This window comes from Gadus morhua, chromosome 5 (genome assembly GCF_902167405.1).
Source record: "Gadus morhua chromosome 5, gadMor3.0, whole genome shotgun sequence".
Lineage (NCBI taxonomy): Eukaryota > Metazoa > Chordata > Actinopteri > Gadiformes > Gadidae > Gadus > Gadus morhua.
Window position 1 is genome coordinate 17,048,531 of NC_044052.1, and position 22,336 is coordinate 17,070,866.

Genomic DNA, 22,336 nt, shown 5'->3' on the forward strand with positions numbered 1-22,336 from the left:
GCCTTGCAAGCATAAATGGTTCACCTGATAGTTGTTACTTTGTTTTGTGGCCTGCAAGTTAATTTACATTTTTTTTGCAGGGTTATGATCAGATTTTATGCTTCTAAAAGAAAGTGAATGGGTGGGAAAAATCTGGAGGAATCTGTTCGTTATGCAACAGTTGTGTTTCCAACCCTTTGAAATAACTTTGATATAATAGTTTTTGAGTAATTTTGTAACATAAACTGCCCCCATTCCCCCAACCCGAACAGATTTAGCCTTTATCCAAGTGACATTGAATATGATTCTATTAAATGACAAAATTTAAGCAAAAACTTAGGCCTACACTGTTGGAATGTGCACCTTACATAATGCTATAATGCTAAAATACATCACGGCTTTCAGTTTTTGTTCCCATTCATCCCACATCCCTCGTCTCTCATCCACCCCTAGTGGCCCCTCTCTGCTCCGGATTACTTTAATCCGTGTTTCTGTGCAGATTTACAACAGAGACTGAGTATCTGCTCTCAATGTTAGTGCGTTCTGAGACGCACGATGCCCTTTGCTGGCGGTGGCGAGCAATGACGTCAGAGCCAGTCTGGCGCAGCTCCACTCTTGAAAACAAAAGATCCGACGGTCAGGTGAACCCAATGGCGCAGTGATATTGTTAGATTGCGAACACGCCCAGGGACAGGAGGGGTCACTGCTGCTGCTAACGTCAGCGTGGAGCCTCGTCATGAAGATTGGTGGTGAAACATGACGCTGCAGTGCGAGCAGAAGGAATGAGGTGCTGCAGTCAGGGAAGATGCGCCGTTTGTTTTTTTCTTGTTTTTTTTTTTACATATGGGGGGGTGGGGGGGGGGTGTATTTAAGTATATTGGATTTTTAAAGAGGTAGGCCTAATGACAATTATAAATCAAAAATATTCGTAGTTGATTATCGGCAGAAATGTACACAGATTACGAATATTCTGGTATAGGCCAATATCGGTAAATTACAAGGGCCAACCGATATATCAGCCAGGCTCTGATCAGGACTGACCATACACTTACCCACAATCAAGTGTTTTTACTGTATAATTTGAGACAATCTCAAGGTTAAAGTCCAACATCATTACATTAGAATTAGGCTTATTTTTGACACTTTAAAAAGAAAACGTGACTAAACTTTAAATTTCAAGACAGATTAGGCCTACGTCCCAAAATAATAATAAATGGTCTGCCTAATAAAGTAATTGTTCAATAGTAATTGGCAGTGGAAAATAAACAAAACATTTTGTCATAGCAACAGTATTTTTATTTCAATATTTTTAAGATATAAAAATCTTTACGATGCAATATTTTCTTTATCATTGATATGCACTTACTGCCATAAAATTGGGGAACGATTTGCGACCGTCGAGAATGACATAATTCCGATGCTTGGTGGACAGAGGCAACTAGTAAATCATGTAGGACTGCTCTTTCCTAGAGCAGATGGGTTATCCTGGGCCAGCGGCCATAATGTGTTTCTCATGTAAAGACATTCTGCTTCACCTGCGGGTCTAGGCACAGAACTTTCAGCAAGAACCCATCCCATGAAGCTACTAATGAGACACATCAAGCATTTCATGAAACAATAATTTTTTCCTCAAATGTTTCATATAATGGTTAAATACCAGCAATATAATAACCGGTAACCTAAAAGAAAACAGAATGAAAAGAATCACAGATCATGAGATCAGTAGATTTGCCAATAGAGTGGAAGCCATTGAAGACAGTGTTTCCATGGTGAATAGTGGATTGAGGAACAAAATGCAACTGTCAAGTGACCCAGGAGGGAGATGGGGGGTGGCGGAGAACAGTATAGAACAGTCAGTTTTTCGACATATACAGAGCTTGGTGTTCACCTTCCTGCAATGTGCTGAACATCTTTCACCATTTAATTCACAACTTTCTTTTTGACCAAGAAGAAAAACAAAAAAATAAACTACAAAAGCGGCAAAACACAGGAAAACGGCAGTCTATACGGATAACCCAAGCAACACGGACAAAAGTGTCAAAAATAACTCCACGGAACAAGAAAACAGATTAACATGCCACAATGTCCAAAGACAAGTTTCTTTCACAGAAACCGCCCTAGATTCCTTTTTTTGTATCCTTAAGTAATAATTATAAAAAAATATATAACAAGACACGTAATCTCAAAAAACATATTTTTGCAGCAGGTAGACCAATCAGATCAAAGGATTTTGGAGGGAGAGGAAGCCACATTACATCATCACTGCACGGGACCATGCACACAACCCTGCAGCGGACCCACAAGACGACGCACACACACACACACACACACACCTCCAAGTCGTGCAACGGACACACTCGTGAGCTCACACACGCACACATTCGGTGTCAAACAAAGTACTAAGCGTTGATTGACGTGGGCCGAAACATTTACATTCCACTGTTGTTGTTCCCTAAACACCATATTCCAGCCGTCCCAAAAACCTAAAAAGACATTCATGGTAGAATTGTTATTTTTCTACCATAACCACTGATTCTTTTATTTTTGGGGCCGTTGGACAGTACGGCGTTGGTTTCCGTGCCGTCGTCACAAGTGGGTGTGGGTTCACTTGTGAAGCGCGTCCACTGGCATGGTGTGTATATAAAGCTCGTCGTGATCAGAAGAGAGAGAGAGAGAGAGAGAGAGAGCCGGGAGCGGGACGACAGGCCAGGCGTGCAACAGGCTGGACCAACAATCAAGAAGAGCGAGGCCAAGAGCGGGGGGGGGAAAACACTTCCAGTGTCAATAGTGAAAACAATAATAGTAATAAGAAGAGGACGACGAATCTGTGCTGCTGTACTGCGGCGGGGGTCACGAAGACAGTCAAGCACGCACGTTCACACGCGTACACACACACACACACACACACACACACACACACACACACACACACTTTTGCCCATTGAAAGTTAACAGCAAGGAGGGCACAAGAGACAAGTAGGGGGGCGTTGCACAGAACCACAGTGTCACTGTTTCTTGGCTGGTTAGACGACGGTGGAGTGCTCGAAAGACGCTGACTTGTTTGGTTAAAGCCAGTGAGGGGGTGGAGCTTGGGTAGTGGAGGGGGAGGCGGAGGCGGAGCTTGGGGATTTGGTTTGGTCACCGGTTCAGCCAATGAATGCTTGAGAGTCTCTACAGTGAGGTGGAGGGCAGCTTCTTAACGCGTCGCTGGGCCAAGAAGGAGCTCTCGATGGGCTTCAACTCCGGCGTGGGCTGGGAGTTCTTGAGGGCCGAATAGGTGGCGGCCATCGCACCCTGTAGGGAGAAGGAGTCGTCAAGCAACGTTTTGTGATCGGGATTGACGCATACACATAAAGAGTTTGTGTGTTGATGACGGATGGATTTAGCAGGCTCACACCAGCCCCCGAATGTAAGCAGTCTGACTCGGGCAAGGGCGAGGCTGCTTAAACCAGCCATCATCCACACACTCAACAACATCTTGAGAATAAATAGACTTATCCAAGTACCCCAAAAAAATGTGGGTCAAATTATCTTGTGTACATGAGACACCACGTGATCGTTCCATCAGTGACACATATGACCATGGCGACCGTCTAGAGAGGGTCTACGGCGAGACGGTACCTTGACCAGCTTGAGGTCCTGGTGCGGGAGCTGGCTGTTGGGCAGGCTGTCCCTCTGGAGGATCCACGGGTGCTTCAGCACCTGCTTGGCGGTGAGCCTCTGGTGGGGGTCCACGTGCAGCATCTTGGACACCAGGTCCTACAAAAATAAATGATAGAATAGATAAAGGAATAGGAAGCAAAACCGTTTCCACGTAAAAACTGAAGTAGAACTGAGCTATAAAATGGGAAAATCACAACGAGCTGTTGGGATTTTTTTCTGAAGGAAACCTGTGCATTGGCTCAATCCGAGCCCGACATCATTGGACCAATTTTCAAACACCATTATTCTCATTGATATGGGGGGGGGGGGATTTACCAGAATAAAACAATTTAAAGAGAACAATCCCCCCCATGGATTGACTCATGGATGTGAGATAGACAGCAAGGTATGGTAGGGGAGGTAATAGGGGTGGGAATCTCTTGGCACCTCACGATTCGACTCCGATTAGATTCTAAAACGATTATCAATGCAACAAAAAAATGTATGTACATACGTGATTTTCAAATATATATATATATATACATCTGAGTTTGCTACTCAGAGTTTGCTAATCACTTCCTACTTTTGCGATGATCATTAAAGACAAACAGATGAATTAACTTATCTAATATTTTATTAGAGAAAAAGCTTCTGTCACAAATATGACTTTCTATGAATAATGCAATAATCAATGCAGCTTGCATTACAAAACAATATGGAATAAAAAATAGGGTTCAGTTTTCTTTTCTTTCTAATCTTTATTTTCTATGTCATTAAAGAAAAAGCTGCTCTTAGACAATTTTAAGAATAAGAACTTGTTTGTCGTCCTTGTGTCTGGCTGTGAGTTTGCGTGCATGCTATGCGTAGGCTGAATCGCAATCGTGTCAAGACAAATCAGATTGGCCAATACACACTGAAGATAAATTAAATAATTTTAAAATCACTAAAATTATCCCTCTCTGGCGAACAGAATAAAAAACAGAAAGGCGAACAGATAAAAAGAAAATAAACTTTTTTACTTAAAATTCAGATTATTAATTTATCTACATCGAGACAGAATCGTTCTAGAGAGCTTTGCGATGCATCGCAGAATCGATAATTTTTTCCCACCCCTAGAAGATAAGAGGGGCGGACAAGCAGCAAAGGACCACGGACAGGATTCAGACCCGGGTCGCTGCGCTCAGAAGAACCCAGCCTATACGGTACGCCCTGTACCCGGGGAGCTCCCGGGGAGCCCTGAACGGAGATACATTTAATGTCGTAAATAGCTGCAGTAGAAAAGGTTGCGGCAGGTATGATACGTCGATTATCTGTGTGACTCACGGAGGAGGGTTGTGAGTAGCCTACCTTTGCCGCGCTGGACACGTCGTCCCAGTTCCCTCCGCTCAGACTGAAGTGGCCGCTTCCTATCCTGCTCAGGATCTCATCGGGCGTGTCCTCTGGGCCGTTGGCGAATGGAGTGAAACTATGGGTGGGAACAGCAGAGAGGAAGACGCCGTGTGAATGAGTTGTGAAAACACTCAGTGCTGTGTTACGTAGAGTTTGTGGGTCTGTTATGAATGAGATAACTCCTGCGTCAGCGAAAGATTGCGAATGTGTGGTGGGTTTAGGAGACTGAATGACAAAAAAAAAATAATAAAAAAAAAGAGGGACAAGGTTGGCTGATTAACCGAAGAATGAGATTAAAAGGAAGAATGCCGGTGCTTGAGTGTGTGTGTGTGTGTGTGCGCGCGTCTGCCTGGGGGACTCACCCAGCGAGCATAGTGTACAGTAAGATCCCTAGACTCCAGATGTCGCAGCCTTCATCGTAGCCCTGTCGCTTCAACACCTGCAGCACAGGGAGGAAATACACTCATTATAGTTTTCCAGATGAACTGAAACACCAAGACAGCCTTTAGTTAGACTGGGTAGCCCCGCCCGTTCTGCCGGCGATTCGAGTTCGCCCTGCAGAAGGGTCTGGGGAAGAGCAATACATTTCTTTCTAGTTTCGATGTGTTTTTTGCATGAGCAAATCACCAAGCTGGCTTTACCCCCTGGAGCGCTATTGGCTGGTTTAACACAATGACGACAGGAAAGCGACGGCAAGCAGCCAATTGCGTACAGAGTCATTTGAACTAGGCCCGTTGAACACGCCTCTTGTGCTGAAGAAAATGAAGACAGCTTTTCCCAGACCAACGTGAAATCTACGATGGTGCTTGGTCTGGCAATAGCCAGGCTAGCCTTTAATAGTATGGCAAACTTTACCGTCATCAAACATGATTATAGCTAAAATATTTACATGTTAATATTAATTAAGCTGTATTACTGTGCTGGTCTATGGTTGTTCTTCCTGTGTTTGCAAGGAAATTGTTGTGCACATAAATAATGTTCCACCCTGATAACCTGCTTCCTAAATAATAACGATTCAAACTGAACAAGAGGATCCTTTTGGTAAGACCAGCCAATGGCTGCTCACCTCCGGCGCTACAAAGTTAGCGGTGTAGCACGGTGTCATCAGCAAGCCGTTGTTAGCGCGTAACTGCTTAGCGAAGCCAAAGTCACAGATCCTGATGGACTCTGGGTTTCCCGACTCGTCAACGTACAAAATGTTACTGGGCTTTAGGTCTCTGTGCACCACCTGGAAAGAGACAGAGAAAGAGAAACAAAGTGTGGGAGAGAGAGAAACAATTAGAGAAATATAGTAAGTGTGGTTGCAAAGCAAGCCATACTATTTTTAACATGCGTCTTATTAGTGTGGTTGCAAAGCAAGCTTCATGGGTTTTATTAAAAAAAAAAGTATCCTTCTTCATCCTAATTCTGAGTTATTATCCAACAATATAGTTTGGGGTATCATGTCCAAACCAATTCCAAAAATCCAGCCATATATGAATGCAGTACATATCAACTTTAATAGAGCAAAGCGGAATTTTTGTATTCACTATTCTTAATAGTACTGTTATTGATATTGAAAGTGAATGAGAGAATCAAAAATACTAAAATCATCCACTCCAAAACGTGAACACCTGAGAGTTGTTAAATTAAAAAAGCATATGTAGAAGAAATAAATAAAAGCCTTTAATGCCCAAAAAACTACAACTCTTAAATAATTCCAACTGCCCAGAACTCCACCTCCCATAGATCTACACCTGGCCCAGGACTACAACTCCCCCAGGCATCCTGCTCACCCCCTGTGCGTGGAGGTAATCCACGGTCTTGGTGATGGTGTGCAGCACTGCGCTGGCCTCCCTCTCGGAGAAGGACTTCTGCTTGAGGATCCGGTCCAGCAGCTCGCCCCCACGCATCAGCTCCGTCACCAGGTACACCTGCTTCCCGGTGTCGTACACCTGGAACCCACACATGGCTACATGAACACAGGCAGAGGTACCATGGAGCGATTTCCCCATAGTGAGTGAGTGAGTGGCTGAGTGAGTGAGAAAGAGAGTGAGAGAGAGTGAGAGGGATTGAGAGAGAGAGAGAGTGAGAGAGAGAGTAAGTGATTGAGAGAGTGTGAGTGAGAGAGACAAAGAGAGTGTGTATGTATGCATGTACTCACATCCTTCAGAGTGATGATGTTGGGATGCTGGCCGTACCGGAGCAGAATCTCAATCTCCTCAGAGGCGTCTGTGTTGGTCTTGTCAATCATCTTTCAATCACAGAACAACCAATCAGAAACTACAGGCAAGGAGATCAGGAGTTTTTGGGGCCGTTCACAATGGGACTACCAACAGATATTTTTCATATGTTGTACACTATCTCAAGAGATAAAATTGGAAAATGAACCCTCTATTGAAAGGTCAGGTAGAAAACAATTGCGCAATTTCAGATTATGGCCACTAGATGGCAATTCAGTTCTGATTGAATCCCATTTACCTGAAAACCTCTCTTGGCTACTATACATTGATTTGTAAACAATGTTTTGTTGAAAAATGGTACCTGCACACTACAAAACCTGTTAATGGTCGTCTCGTGCAATCAAACACAACTTTGACGACCAAAACAACAAAGGTAAGACATAATCTTTAGTTGTAACTAGAAAAAGGTTATTTTTCCTCTAGTTCTGTGACTTTAAGTCACAGTTATATGGTTTTGACTGTTGGAATCAGTGGCGTCTCAGTGCTATTGATGGAAAAAGATCTGGCTATCGATGTGAACACATAGGTCGATATAGGCTGATGTCTCACAGACATCAGGGCTATTAACGTTGTGTGCGTGCGACAGTCACCTTGACAGCGTACTCTGTGTTGGTGGCCTTGTGGATGCAGCGCTTGCACACAGAGAAGGAGCCCATGCCGATGTCCTCCTTCAACACGTAGCCGTCGCTAAACAACAGGTTCTTCCCGTGCAGCTGCTGCAGGCCGGGAGGAGATGCATACACGTATGAGACGGAGAAGAGAGAGAGAGGAAAAGGTACAGTGGTGCTTCCCCCCACAGGATGTTGTGAGACTACAGTGGTGCGTGGGCCTCGGATACTCTGGCGGGTAAGGGGGGGCTCCAGGTGCATGCTCCCGCAGAAGAAGATGTTTAGAAAAAATAAATGCATCATCTGGTGCAACATTAAGAGGTTAGATCTATGAAGAACTTAGTACTCAAGTTAACCTTTCAATAAATCAAAAACACATTGAATGTCATAGCTGATACATATACCACCTGTCGAGTGGTTTGCATTAGAACGCTTTCCCCCCGATCTTAGCTCTTAGATCTTAGCTTCTTTAATTAGCTCTAAAAATGCTGCAGATTTACTTCAAAAAGTACAACATTTCCTTCCGGAGGAGCACGCCCACGGAGCCCCCTAGAGGGTGCCAACATAGTCTCAAGAACTCCTGTGGGGAAACACTATCGAAAAAATCATCATTAGTTATTTAGTTGCTTTTTTTTTCTTCTTTTTTTATTAAATTGAGAGGCTAGCATCTTTTATTTTTGTAACATTTGAACCATGTTGTTTTGACCATGAATCCAACTCCACCATGTACAGGTAGCTCCTTATCGTACACACAGCAGAGAGGCTCTCGCCCTATTGGGTGTTGGTTGTGACCGCTGACCTGGACCACCGGGTGGGGTTTGGGCTGGCTGGCCTCCTCAGACCCCTCCTCCTCCAGCATGGCGGCGGCTACGAAGCTGAAGCCCCTGAAGAGCTGGTGGGCTCCAGCGCTGGGGGGCACACCTGGGGAGTCTGTCACGACGAGTGAACGACAGCGCCGTCAACGACCATAACAGTCCACTGACCTTAATGGACTTAAGGACTAAACCCCACACCTAAGGACTGACTATTGTAACCTTGTTATTTATTTATTTTTTTCAATACTACTTCATCATATTTATTATATATTTATTTATTTACTTAACACACAGGTCACCTACAAACGGACAGTTACATGTATATAGTATGTTTATTTTATCTTATTCAAATAGCTTTGTACTATAATTTTATTTTAAAAAAAATTACTGCTGGTCACCAGTGCATTTCTTCCAAGGGTGATTAATAAAGGACTATCTTACCTTAATCATACATGACATTATGTATATGTGTATGTAGCAGTACTCATCCTATAGATCTGCCACATGTTGTAAAGTCAGTTTTGAACTTAAAAAATATAAATGAGCAGCTTTGAAATAGACCTAAAAAAAAATTATGAGTATTGTAGCTATGCATAGGCTACAGTCCTTAAACAGATAGCTTACATTACTATCAGCCTGACGGCGACGCCCAGTATCGGATCGGTGCATCCCTAGTATCCTAACATACGTCGAGTCATGGATTGACACGATGGTTTGCTTGTCACATATCAAGTCTGACCTTTGGGGGTGCGTGAGGTGAACTCGGTGTCAAAGTAGAAGGTGTCGTCGGGGCGAGCCACGGCAGGTTTGAACGGGGGGTTTATCTCTCTCCGGAAGAGTTTCTGAAACACAGGTAGTGACACGGATCTTGCCAAGAGAGCAGTTTGAATTAACTTTAAACTCTGAGGCCATTCATCTCTGGAGTTCAAGTTTGTATGTTCAATCCTGCTCAGGATCTTATTTGGAATGGCTTCAGGACAACAATATAATTTCAAATGGGAAAGAAAATAAGACAAACACGCACACATTGATACCCAATAAGACTATTGGACATACAGTATTTGGATACCCTTGTACAGACTTTTATAGACTATTTTAGGCTGAGTCAGCGGAATGTTCTCATTCCTCCATCAGACACTCACATTCCAGTCTATGGTGGAGAAGAACGTATGCCTCTTGATCTCTTCTGCACCGTCGGCCCCAGATCCTGGAGACCACAATAACATTTAAAATAAAAATAGAAATAAACAACGCAACATGCTTGTGTCCGAGACTGGGAAATCAGACCACGTGTTGAGCTGTTGATACAGACCTAGTCGGTTGGCTGGGTTCCTCTTGAACAGAGCCCTGAGGAGTGACTGGGCTTCTGTGCTCAGGAACTGAGGCATTCCCAGGCGCGCCCTGCAGGGGGAGACACAGCACAGTAAGAACATACTCTGTAGTAGGACGAGATGTACAACCAGTAACATGGGAACTGGTCCATGTTAACAATACTGCTACCAAACACCAATGTGTTCCAGAAGATTCCTACTTCAGAATCAGGTTCATGGTTTCTTTGCGGTCCTTGCCCTGAAACGGCAGCGCTCCCGTCAACATCTCGAACTGGAGGAGGAAGAGACAAAAACAAAAAAACTAAAGTAAGCCAATAAACCCTGGTTTAGTGCTACTAAACATGCAAAATGCTACTTTTTGTATCATTGTACTGTGTACATCAAATGAATAGTACAGGAACTTCTACCGGCTAATACTATTAACACTTAGGCCCAATCCCATTTCTACCCCTTACCCCTCCCCCTTGTTTTAAAGGGGTAAGGGGAAGGGGTAAGGGGAAGGCGTAAGGGGTAGAAATGGGCCCAAACCCATTTCTACCCCTTACCCCTTCCCCTTCCCCCTCCCCCTTGTTTTGAAGGGGTAAGGGGTAGAAATGGGATTGGGCCTAAGACTACTCGTATGAACGCTCATCACCATGAGGACTCCGAAGGACCACCAGTCAGCACTCTGGATGTGTCCCTGTCTGTTGACCACCTCGGGGGCCATGTACTCCACCGTGCCGCAGAAGGAGTAGGCCTTCTCATGGTCAATGGCCTCTTTACACAGGCCGAAATCTGGAACACACACACACAAACACACCGCTTATAGATGGACATGTCTATTGCAGACTAGTATACCATTGGTCCATACATTATCAGCATTTCGTTATTTGAACACCACTTTTAAAAAGGCCAAAATCTGGAACACACAATAAACACACCATGTATAGATAGAACCATTGGCCCGTACATTATTAGCATTTCGTTTTTTCCACACCACTGTATATTCACAGCACTATTTAACTGTAGTCATGATAACTGATGTTGAGGCACCGTCGCAGTAGATTCTATGTGTTTTAGGTCACCTTTGATTCAGGCTCCTACGTTGGCGGTAGACAAATGGCAGTGATTATGAAGGAATGATAGAGTAAGGCTATAATAATTAACACAAACAAGCACCCGCATGCAGATATCTGAAGCACACAAGATAAAACCACTTTATTCCCTCCACAATGAAGGTCAACATGGTACAAATGGTAGCAGAAGATAACACACACACACACACACACACACACACACACACACACACACACACACGAGAGTGAGAGAATGAGTCACCTGTGAGTTTAATGTGTCCCTCTTCATCCAGTAGAATGCTGAAAGTGGTAAGAATCATATCATTAAAAACACATACCGTGAACAAGACCGTATCATACATAAGCCGCACTTTCTAACAACCCGTGCTTGAAAATAAGAAACCTGTAGAAAGGCCACACTGAGGTTAAGCCTGCCGTAACCAATGCCCAATTAAAAGTACATCAGAACATATCCGAAGGCACCCAAGTGTTGCTGAAAATTGCAGATGTTGACTGTGCTGCGCTACATTTGGAAACATGACCCACTTAATGTTCCAATGAAGCACTGCCTTTGATCATAAAACTAAAAAGTTGGTTGGTATATTGTGCAAAGTTTCAACAAAATTACACCTCAGCACTAGCACTATTCAGAAGAGTGCGAATAAATGCACTATTCTGATGACAGATCACAGAGAATCGAAAAAACTTGGAATTGGGGTATATTATCGAATAAGTTGGCTGTTATTATAGTAAGTAACTTGTTCAACTTGTTTGTGCCAGTGGGGGATTACCATTAAGCGAATATTGACTGCTTCACAAACTTTTTGAAAGAAGGTATGTGTATAGAACACCGGGAATAATCCCCAGAGAGTGAAATCGCTGTGCAGCAAAATCGTCAGCGACACATTTTGATCACAGAGGCAGAATATAGTCTTTGTATATAGGCTGCACTCGTATATAGGCTGCACAACAGACATTTCTCCGAAAAATGTGTGCATAGGCTTTATTTGCATCACAGTAATATGGAAGTTTACCATTTTACAAGCCAAAGGATTTCTCAGTATATTAGTCAATAAATGATCGTACAGATCATATCAAGACACGTAAGGACCTAAATACGATGAGTCAGAGTTTGTCATTTTTTTACACATTGGTGTGTCAATTGTTGCAAGTGTATGTGTGTGTGTGTGTGTCAATGTGTGAAAGTATGCAAGCGTGCAAGTGTGCAAGTGTGTGTGTCAATGTGTGCAAGTGTGTGAGTGTGCAAGAGTGCGTGTGTATGGATGTGTATGTGTGTGTGTGTTTGTGTTCGCCTGGGTGTGCAGGGTCGCATGTGTGCGTCCTTTCATGGGGCTGAAAGAATGTGTTTCCGTGCGTGCGTTGGCGTTTTCACGCACGCACGCTCTTACTTTTCTGGCTTGAGGTCTCTGTAGATGATGCCCAGGCCGTGCAGGTGGTCTAGACCCAGGGCCAGCTCTGCCAGGTAGAACTTCACGTCCTCCTCTGTGAACATCACCTGCGGGAGGAGAGAGGGATGGGCGAGGGACAGACCGAGACAAGCAGCGAAAGAAGCAGAGTCAGCCTGTGTGTTTGTTTGTTTACAACGACGGCCTTGAGATGCGGCAGCGTGTAACCACGGAAACGTCGTACCTCCTTTGACAACCGAGTGAAGAGATCCCCTCCTCTGAGGAAGTCCAGGATGAGGTACAACTTCCCCTCCGTCTGAAACGCTGTCACATACGCACAACATTGACACCCAGCAGCGGTAGTAGGCATAGGTATATCATCATGTTTAATGTGTTTATCGTTAACCAATGGGGAAGGTCGTTTACCATAGTGGAGCTTGACTACAAACGGGTGGTTCACGTCCGCGAGGATGTTCCTCTCCATCTTTGTCCTCACACGATCCCTGACTGTGGGAGAGGAGAATACACCATGTAAGAGTGTGCGTGTGCAGGGCCAGCGCTCGGCATAGGGGACCTAGGCGATCGCCTAGGCCCGCTCGGAAGCCCTGTCCACAGGGCGCAATTTAATGTTGAGACGCCTAGGGCACCGAAACGGCCAGCGCCGGCCTTGTGTGTGTGTGTGTGTGTGTGTGTGTGTGTGTGTGTGTGTGTGTGTGTGTGTGTGTGTGTGTGTGTGTGTGTGTGTTTGTTCCTGGCATTCATGTTATACACGTCTGGTAGAGCACGGACGGGGAGTCACATTTTGTGAAACTTAATCTGCCGACAAACCATCTGCTCGTGTGCTACGACGAAACACTGAGATTGGGTTGCAATAGTGAAAACAAAGAGCGTGATACTGCCACCCAAGGGTTAAGACCAAAGCACCTGCGTTGTGCGTGTGAACCCCCCTTCACCACTGAGGGTGGGGCTCCCAACTGTCCTCACCGATCACCTCTCGGTGAAAGCAAAGCGCTAGACCTTGTGAAACTGGATGTGGGGTGGAGGGTGTTTGCGTACCTTTGAGCGTGGCCTTCTTAAGAACCTTCATGGCGTACAGCTGGTTGTCGTCTGGGGGGGTCACCTTCCGCACCAGGAAGACCTGAGGAGGTACAAAGTGACGCCTTAGTGCCGACCTCATTGGGGCAAGGAACGTACGCGTGTGTGTGTGTGTATACGCGCGTTTGTATTTACACGCGTGTGTGTGTACATGCGTACTTGTGTGAGAGGGGAGCTTTTGTAGTAGTATTTAATGGGAGAGGGAGAAAGGGAAAAAAATCGACATACTATTCATGACTGAAAGCGTGCATGGTTTATGCATGCCTGACTGAGTGAGTGTGTGTGTATTTATGCAAGCATGAGTGAGTGAGTGTCAGCACGCCAGTGTACTCATGCATGTGTGAGTGAGTGGAAGGCTACCTTGCCAAAGGATCCTTGTCCGAGGACTTTGAGCAGCTCAAACTGGGAGGCATCTGCCTTTTCCGAGCCTTCCTTGACCACATGGGTGATGTTGATCTCCTTGATCTCCGTTTCCTCCTAGGAGAGAGGAAGGGGGAGAGAAGAAGGGATGGGTTTTTCTATCCAACAACTAATGAGGAGACGGCTAAATTTAGTCTGCGAGCATATTGAGGATGTTTTGTGCGTTTTTGCTGTTAGAGGACACAGAGGTTAATTCGGAGCTTGATTAGTGTGAGTGACAGACATTGGGTGGGACTTTCCAACACAGCATCTTGCAATAGTTTGGCCCACACACGTCAGAGTACGACAGAAAGGCTGTGTCATAATACCGCTTAAAGAGGAACTTTGAAAAAAAGGTTTGTAAACTGAGGGTGGGTGGCAAGACTTCTTGAGGTAAGCAGAATCCTTCCTATGAATACATCTTGACCACCCTCGTAATCCTTTTAAACTTTCTGCGGGCAACTATTTTAGTATACATAGTATGGGGAGAGTCACAACAGTAACAAATAATGACCTCCACTTCACAATTTTCAGGAAAAACATATTCCTATTATTCTTGAAGAACAAGTGAGAATTACTGATTCCAACCACCACATTCTGAACTCGGAATAATAAGCAATATGCAGCAAAAGAAGCCTTGACAAAAGCCTCAAATATACATTTGAAGCCTACGAGTCGTATTTTCGGCATTGCTCAGTTCCTGTCCCATATCTAGGAGAAAACAGTATTATCCACCTTATTATACCCGTTATCTTTACATTTTAGAATTTGTCTGTTTTAATGTTCTGCTGCAGTCAGACATTCAACAGGTGTCTTGTCTCGGTCGATGAGGTAAACTCAATGAGTCTAAATCTGGTAAAAGTAAAATAAAGAAGAAACCAAAAATGATTGTGGTCGGTCCAGGTTCCAATAACACAAGACCTACTGTTCTGTGGGTCTGGTCCCAACTCAACTTTACCCATCTCCTGATTCAAGGAAACGCCAACATAAACTTTAAAAAAACAACAACAACACAACAGCCTTGTTGCAGTCATCAAGTCACCAAGAAACAAACAATGGGAGACTTTACCCTGCGGCCGTTCCTTCCTGCAGGTGAACCGGTGCTCGCCATAGCGACAAGGCTGGCCTTGTGCTGCTGCTTTCTGGGGCTGTACAGAGCCAACAGACGGCCCAGCTTGAACCGCCGCTTGTCCTTTTCCATGGTCACGATCGCCCAACCCATGACCTCATGGCCTCAACCCCACGGTCCACACGCCATGGTTAGAGTACGGTACACACACCTATGGTTAACTGCCGCCCTAGACACTGCACACACCCCCTGCCGCTGACGTCGCCCTCAGTGCATCACTGAGACATCAGTGACTGTAGACGACTAGAGCGAGGATGCACATCAACGCATTGGTTTAGGATGGTCACAGTCCTGTCAACTGCAGGCAAGAACCGATGAAAAACAAAGCTACACTCGGTCTTAGTCTCGCTTAACAAAGCCCTGCCTTCTTTTCTTCTGGTGGGCTGTCTCTACTTTCTCGCTCTCCCTCTGTGCGTCAGGCGGAGTGCATCCTCCTCAGTGAGCTCTGACTGCAGCAGATGATCTGGACCGACAGGAAGGAAGGGCCCGCTCTCCCTTTTTTTGTCAACCTGCGCCACACAGGATCCTGGCACACGCACACAGCCACACGTGCATGCATGAATGAACACGCACATGCATGCGCGAACGCACACATACAAAAGACAAAACATACAAACAAACGAAAGCACATAGAAACAAACGCAGGCATACAAAGGGACCACACACACACACACAAACACACGTTGAGCAGGGAAGGGAGTTGGGGATAACACTGACAGGAGAGCGCTTCGAGTCATCTTAGCCACTAAGGAGGGTTACCTTGAATCCGTACGACGGAAGTGACACATTCACTGCCTTACGGACAACGCTCTGCGGCAATTTCACGGCCGACAGACCCTGACTCAACTTCCCTCATGACGACACACATCACTCTCAGGCTGTCCAGCAGACATGCAGCCAAGCATAGAGCAGGAGTCCATATAGGCTGCCAGAGTCTCCTCCAAGCTGTGACAGCACAGTGTCTGGCAATAATAGCATGGATGGCAGTTGGTCGACCTTTTCCTCCAAAACCTGTGATTGTAAGCATTTCTTGGACGCATGTGTTGGAACCATTGTAGATCAAATCCCCCCAAAACCCTGGCAGCGTTGATGTAATGCTCAGTCAACTGAGCTACAGACAGAAAATAAACGTGGACGTTCACAAGCATCACCGCTGATACTGGCAGTGTAAACGGCCGCGGATAAAGATGAACGTGGGTGTATTATTGGGTGTGGACTAGCGGCTGTTGCCAGAGGCTAAGAACTCACCTGGGCTTTAATTTTGGCAAAGTCCTTCTCTATCCAGTTGATATGGGACTTACGCTGATTGGATAAGGAAGAACATGAATAGAATGAATATATCGAGATAGTCACAATTGGGACACACACACACACACACACGACACACGCACACACAGGGACGATGGTAAGGGTTTTTTGTGGTGACAGGAAACAGACCTACTACTCCCCTCCTAAACTTCTTTTTTTTCTTCTTCACTTCCTGTTCTCTGCAGTAGATGTAATTTCCTGCTTGCCAACATCAGTATGCTCAGTTGGAGGCAATTGCAAGCATGATTACCATTCAGCAGAAGACCGTGAATGATCAGCAAACACGCGTTATGTTACAGAGTTAGAGTATCATATACACGATTTCTCTTTTGCTAGCGTTGGAAAAAAAGTTGCCTTTACTTTTTATCACTTAGCAAAGCAAATAAGGGCGTGCTACTCTACGTTTAGTCATGAGTGCCAAACAGGATGCCAAACCAAGGTTGCTTCTCAGAGTCATACGGTAACATTGTAGCTAGGATACGTGGTTTAAGAGCTCAGGAGTGTTGTGAGGTCAGGGGAGGAGGGTATTCAAAATAAGGACCCCCATGCGTTTCCTATATGCATTTCCTCTCCACTCCAACAATCTGAGCCACCCCCCAACTTCCGTCCCCTAGGAAAAACCCTTCCTCCACTCACTCACACAAACAGACAACCACACATGCAAACGGGTACGCAGATATACGCACATACACACAATCAATCAATAAACGGCAACACAAATTCCACTACACAGGCTAATTTAGCATTCGAGTCAACATACGGACACTGGTAGATATACAAGCAAACAAAAAGGATAAACTTGCCACGGTTGAACGGATTTTGGTATGAAACCAAGGTCTCCACATGTTTGTAGCTCAGACAAGAGCTGGGCATGCCATTAAAAACGTCTCCCTCCACAACTGTCCTCCCTACACATCTCCAACTAACTAGTCTTACTACACACTCACACCAGACAGGCTTGATAGGCAACGCTGTGAATAAGCACTAGCCTGCTTCCACACTGATGCTTGATATATGTTGCAGTGTTAACCCTACATGAAATAGGAAGTGTGAAAGGAGTTTCAGACCAAAAAAAAAACAGAAGCGCAATGATACAATTCTCTAACTTTGTACTCTTGCTAATTTTCTGTATTTCTGTGTTGAGTACCCTGAAATTTAAGGTTTCCTTTTATATATGTTTTATGTAATTATGACTATTGATCCAGTGTGTTTATGCTGTGTGTAAATGTGCTTTATAGATTAAATGTAGTTGCTTACAGGAGTAAAAAATACTTTTCAGGCAAGATGCATTTCGGAGAGAGAGCGAGTGAGCATTGTTTTCAAAGCATTTACATTTGGAAAAAGCTAGGGCATTTTTCTTGCATGATTACTGATACCTTTGAAAAGACTCTGCATGCTCAGAAATCAATTTGTGAGGAGAATGCCCTTGATTCCCACCCAGAGAAATGGAAAGAAGGCTTATTTGAAGAGGCTTATTTCCTTTCCCATCCTTCAGGATGCCGTTGGACTGGCTGAGCTCCATTAAGAGCTGGCACAACAACAAATACGAGGGCAGAGACGACAATAAAAACTCAATCTTGAATGCATATCCTTTCATTATGCAGTTCCAAGAATCAGACAAGTAATAAAAAAAAGCTTAATGAAGAATACATGGGCTACTTCAAGTGGTGTTATACAATGTTTAAGTCGTCTCCTCCAATGGCAACCTTCTTGCAAGAGCTTGACTCAGGAGACATCAGATATAAAAAAGACACTAGATGTCAGTGTGACTCTTCAGTGTGCTGTTTAGTGTTGACTAGTTTGATGACCTAGCTGGATTTTCATTTCATTTATGTATTTAAAGGACACATTAATCTACATTTCTGTGTTTGTAAGCAGCCACATTTAAACTGTAGTCCTTTGGCAAGATGTTTAGCTAGGCACAGGATGGCTTAAAAGTTAAACATTAAATACACAGCAATAGATAAAAGTATAACATGATGCCAGGAAGGTTATGAAGAAAATCCAATAAAAGACTCCACTAAAAGATAAAAATCTCTCTTTTGACTAAACAGGGAATCCAGCAATAGACAAACAGAATTATAGTTGAGGAGAAACAGGCTGTGACAAGAAAAAATTGGCTAACAGGACATGCTCAACTGTAGTGAAAAAGGAAGGTTTAAACCCAGACATTTTTTAAGTTCCGATGTTAAATTAACTGTGAATACTCTTATTAGGGCTATAAAGTTAAGCCATAGTGTGTAAGAAATATATGTATTCACATTTGTATCAGAACATTTTTAACAAAACTCAATTTTACCACCAGGTGGAAGGATTGAGAGAGCTTTACATTGAGTTGAGGGAAGGAAAAAGGAAGCAAGGGTTAGAGAGCAAAAGTGCACCAAGTTTCAAGTTCAAAGTGGAACTTTGAGGTTACAGTCCAATGAGGATTTGAGTGAGGACTGAAGTGCCGAAGGCAGGCTCGTGCACACACTGACATCCTTGAGAGAGAATAACAGAGATGTGCGGGGAAAGGGCGAGGGAATCTACAGAAAGAGGGCAGGGAGAAGGAGTCTTTCCTAGAAGAACACCCATCCAGCTGTGGTCGCAAGAAGCACCATTGTGAAAACAAAAGGTCCTCCAAGACATTAATCCATGCTCAACACACACCTTTGTAAGACTGCTTGTGTGAATCAAGTAAAGTCTCCTGACTCCCATGATACCTTTATAAACAGGAACCTGGTTGTTCTCAAAGCACGACTTCATTTGAGATCATTCTGATGAACGTCATTTCGAAAGTTCCTGTCCTTTTTAGCGATAGAGGTAACGGGGTGTATCCAACTCCCACAATTATCAAACCTTTTTGCCGACAATAATCTCGTCCTGAAAATGCATTTGGCTATTCTGAATGCAAGATCCCTTGAAGGCAAATCTTTGAGTAATATTGTACAACAGATCATAAACTCGATGAGCCATGAATGAAACAGGTTGGCGGCACTTATCGTATAAGCTAACTTTAATATCCTGGATTTAGTTAGGGCAGGAAGAAGAGGAGGTGGAGAAGCAATTATATTCAAAGATGTGTTCTTCTGCAAACAAGTATTATTTGGTACAACTACCGTCATTGACCGGCTAATTATTACTTGTGATATTAATATTCATGTTGATCTTTTGAATGCTCAATGAAGTTAGTCGGAGTCCCTTAAAGTAAACAAAAAGGCAAACTGTTTATTTTGCTGATTATTAGAGTTTGCTGATTATTGTAATTAGTTTTTATTAGTTTTGCCTTTTTGGTAGGATATGAGCTATATAAATGAATGTGCCTTGCCTAGAGAGCATTAGAATTACAGCCACCAGGAGAGACTGCAGATGCGTCTTTGTGGCCCTTAAGGTAAGAGCTCAAAGCAGACCAGATTGTTCTTCAATTTAAAAGAAAGACAATGTGCATCCTAGCCATTATTCACTAATATGGTTGCGCTAAAAAAACAATTCAAACATCATTTCACCTGAGAATCAGCACACCAAATTTAGAAAGTAATACAGTGGCCTCATTGTGGGGGTGTGTTTGGCTGATGGCTGGTTTAAGCAGCCTCATCAAGCCTGGGTAAGGCTTCACACCTGTTGGACATTGAATAATCACACAGGTTAAGTCAGCCATCACCTCACACACACACTCAGGGAGAGATCTTCTGCTTGGCAACATGGATCAGTCGTATCGAAAAACTTCTATAATAAACCGGATTTCATCACCGACACAACCTCCAAGAAACATGATTGTAGCAATGTCTACCACCCTAACGGTGGTAGTAACAGACATTGCAACGATCATGTTTCTTGGAGTTTGGATTACAGGCCTGCCTGTAGTCTTGCAAAAAGCTATGGTACGACATAACTGCAAAGGGGGTGTGTGTGTGTGTGTGTGTGTGTGTGTGTGTGTGTGTGTGTGTGTGTGTGTGTGTGTGTGTGTGTGTGTGTGTGTGTGTGTGTGTGTGTGTGTGTGTGTGTGTGTGTGTGTCATTCCAACAGAGAAGAGGAAGGTCACTCTATCTCTCCACTCTTCGCATTCCAACGCATCCCTGCCCGACCGTCCCTCTTCACTTTGACATTCCTCCACCAAAGCCTCATCTCCTCGGTCTCTTTAACTCCCTCAACATGATAATGGAGGAAGGACAATCTAGTGGTCAGGGTTTTTGACTACCAGCTAAAGGGGTTTTGGGTTCGAAACCTTAATGTCCGCCAATCTACCTCCTTCAGCCAGATACCCGACTCCTAGCTGCACCTTTATGACATACACCCCAAATAACATTTGCCCTGGATGAAAAGATTTGTCTCGCATACTAAATGGTAAATAATACTCTACACAAAATCTATATCGTATCGCATACAATGAGTGGGATGGTAGGTTTTTGGAAGTGGACCTTCAGATTCAGCAGAGTGTGGGCTCAGGTTCCCCACACTCATCTAAAATGGCACCGGCTAGGGAGTAGACCTGGGTGTGCTGTTATCTACCTCAGTGTACCCGGCCGTGTAACTTGGTGCTTGACGTCGGCATCTGGAAGGTCTGGGAGTAAATAATGTAACTTGCCAAATGATAACATAAAGGGTGAGCCAATATGTAGGATAGGGACTACTTTGTAGCTGACTGAGCAACTGAAAAGCCTAGAGAGTGGTAGTTCAAACATAGGAACAAACAGCAGTCGACTGCAGGCTCAAACTAAACTACACTGAAGAGAACTAGGGCGGACTTCCACAGGATTCAGGAGTAAAAACAGAAGCCGTAAGGGGCCTGTGCTTTGCTATAAAGGGTTGGACACCCTGTTTAAATCCCATAATCCTTCTCTCCTTTCCTAAATATCCTTGTCTTACCAAGAACTCTCATCGCCTTCCAACATTAACAAGGCATGGCACTCTGAACACAAGACAAGACGTAGCAAACAGTAACCGTACAGACGTGTTGGTTGGTGTTACTATGGCTAAGCTAAATACCAAGTAGGCTTACTCCTTTGCATTACTTTATCAGCATTTATCCCAGCGGTAAAATATTCGCAAGCTAAACCACAGAAAATATATAATCTGCTATTTTTTTATTGTTAGACAAATAGCTAAACACTAATAACTGAACAAACTAGCTGTAACAGCATGGTAGGTCTCCTTCAGCTTACACTTGTCGGCCTGGTAGCCGCTTGACCATCCATAAAGACACTGGAAGCAATAGTGGGAAATTGCCTCAGACATAGCGAGGGGAAGGCAGGGCGAGGTAGTGAGAGTAGCAGAGAAACAAAGGATGACTCAGAGAAATTGATTGTAAAAAGATAGCGAGAGACAATAGACGAGATAAGGAGAATGTAGACGGTGACATCAACAAAGCCATTGGCCTTAATGTTTGAACAGATCATAAATTCCTTGAACTGAAAAAAGGTGCACACACACATTGACGCATTGTAGAGGTTTCCTTCAGACCGTCTGAGTGGTCTGACGGAAGAGTGAAGTCCACCAACAGAATCAACAACCAACGGAAAAACAAAAGCAAACCCATTCGTCTTCCAACTCCTATTCTGAGCCCTGTACTCCTTTGTGTTAATAGGTGACATATTATACCACCATGTGTGAGTGTGATTAGCCGTTACAAGCAGTTTTGAAAATCGGCCTCTTCTGACATCACAAGTGGGCGTGTCTAGATGTGTGCTGGAGAAATCAGTCTACCAGCCTACCCAGTGGAATGTAGCAAACGTTGCTCAGCTATCCGTCACACATCTAGGTGGACACGCCCACTTGTGATGTCAGAAGGGGGACATTTTCAAAACTGCAAAACTGGGGACATTAACATGCCAGCTTCATGTGTGAGGAATAATGTTCCCCCACAGACAACATGGGGGTTGTTGATCTGATCTGGTCTGTGGGGGGGACATTATTCTTCACACATGAAGCTGGCATGTTAAAGACTTATTAAACCACCAGGTGTGCGCGTGATAAGCCGTT

At 44.2% G+C, this 22,336-nt stretch overlaps 1 protein-coding gene across 4 annotated transcripts in view; it reads right to left on the minus strand.

Annotated features, from left to right (window-relative positions):
• Positions 1–1,252: 1,252 nt before the first annotated feature.
• The window catches only part of rps6ka1 (ribosomal protein S6 kinase a, polypeptide 1), a 44,270-nt gene continuing 23,186 nt past the window's right edge, over positions 1,253–22,336 (minus strand). For 2 of the 4 annotated variants that reach the window (XM_030355879.1, XM_030355881.1), the window contains exons 3-22: positions 13,903–14,019; positions 13,504–13,585; positions 12,874–12,954; positions 12,692–12,771; positions 12,451–12,557; positions 11,304–11,341; positions 10,621–10,760; positions 10,187–10,257; positions 9,968–10,056; positions 9,798–9,862; positions 9,395–9,497; positions 8,640–8,770; positions 7,823–7,948; positions 7,154–7,243; positions 6,786–6,944; positions 6,077–6,238; positions 5,373–5,449; positions 4,969–5,086; positions 3,601–3,738; positions 1,253–3,273 (exon numbers count right to left, since the gene is read on the minus strand). In XM_030355879.1, coding sequence (XP_030211739.1) covers positions 3,151–3,273; positions 3,601–3,738; positions 4,969–5,086; positions 5,373–5,449; positions 6,077–6,238; positions 6,786–6,944; positions 7,154–7,243; positions 7,823–7,948; positions 8,640–8,770; positions 9,395–9,497; positions 9,798–9,862; positions 9,968–10,056; positions 10,187–10,257; positions 10,621–10,760; positions 11,304–11,341; positions 12,451–12,557; positions 12,692–12,771; positions 12,874–12,954; positions 13,504–13,585; positions 13,903–14,019 — 2,097 coding nt within the window. In that variant the 3' untranslated portion in view covers positions 1,253–3,150. Of the gene's footprint in view, positions 3,274–3,600; positions 3,739–4,968; positions 5,087–5,372; positions 5,450–6,076; positions 6,239–6,785; positions 6,945–7,153; positions 7,244–7,822; positions 7,949–8,639; positions 8,771–9,394; positions 9,498–9,797; positions 9,863–9,967; positions 10,057–10,186; positions 10,258–10,620; positions 10,761–11,303; positions 11,342–12,450; positions 12,558–12,691; positions 12,772–12,873; positions 12,955–13,503; positions 13,586–13,902; positions 14,020–15,010; positions 15,628–16,318; positions 16,373–17,181; positions 17,397–22,336 lie in introns of those variants that run through there. The other 2 variants (XM_030355882.1, XM_030355880.1) reach the window with 2 other exon arrangements.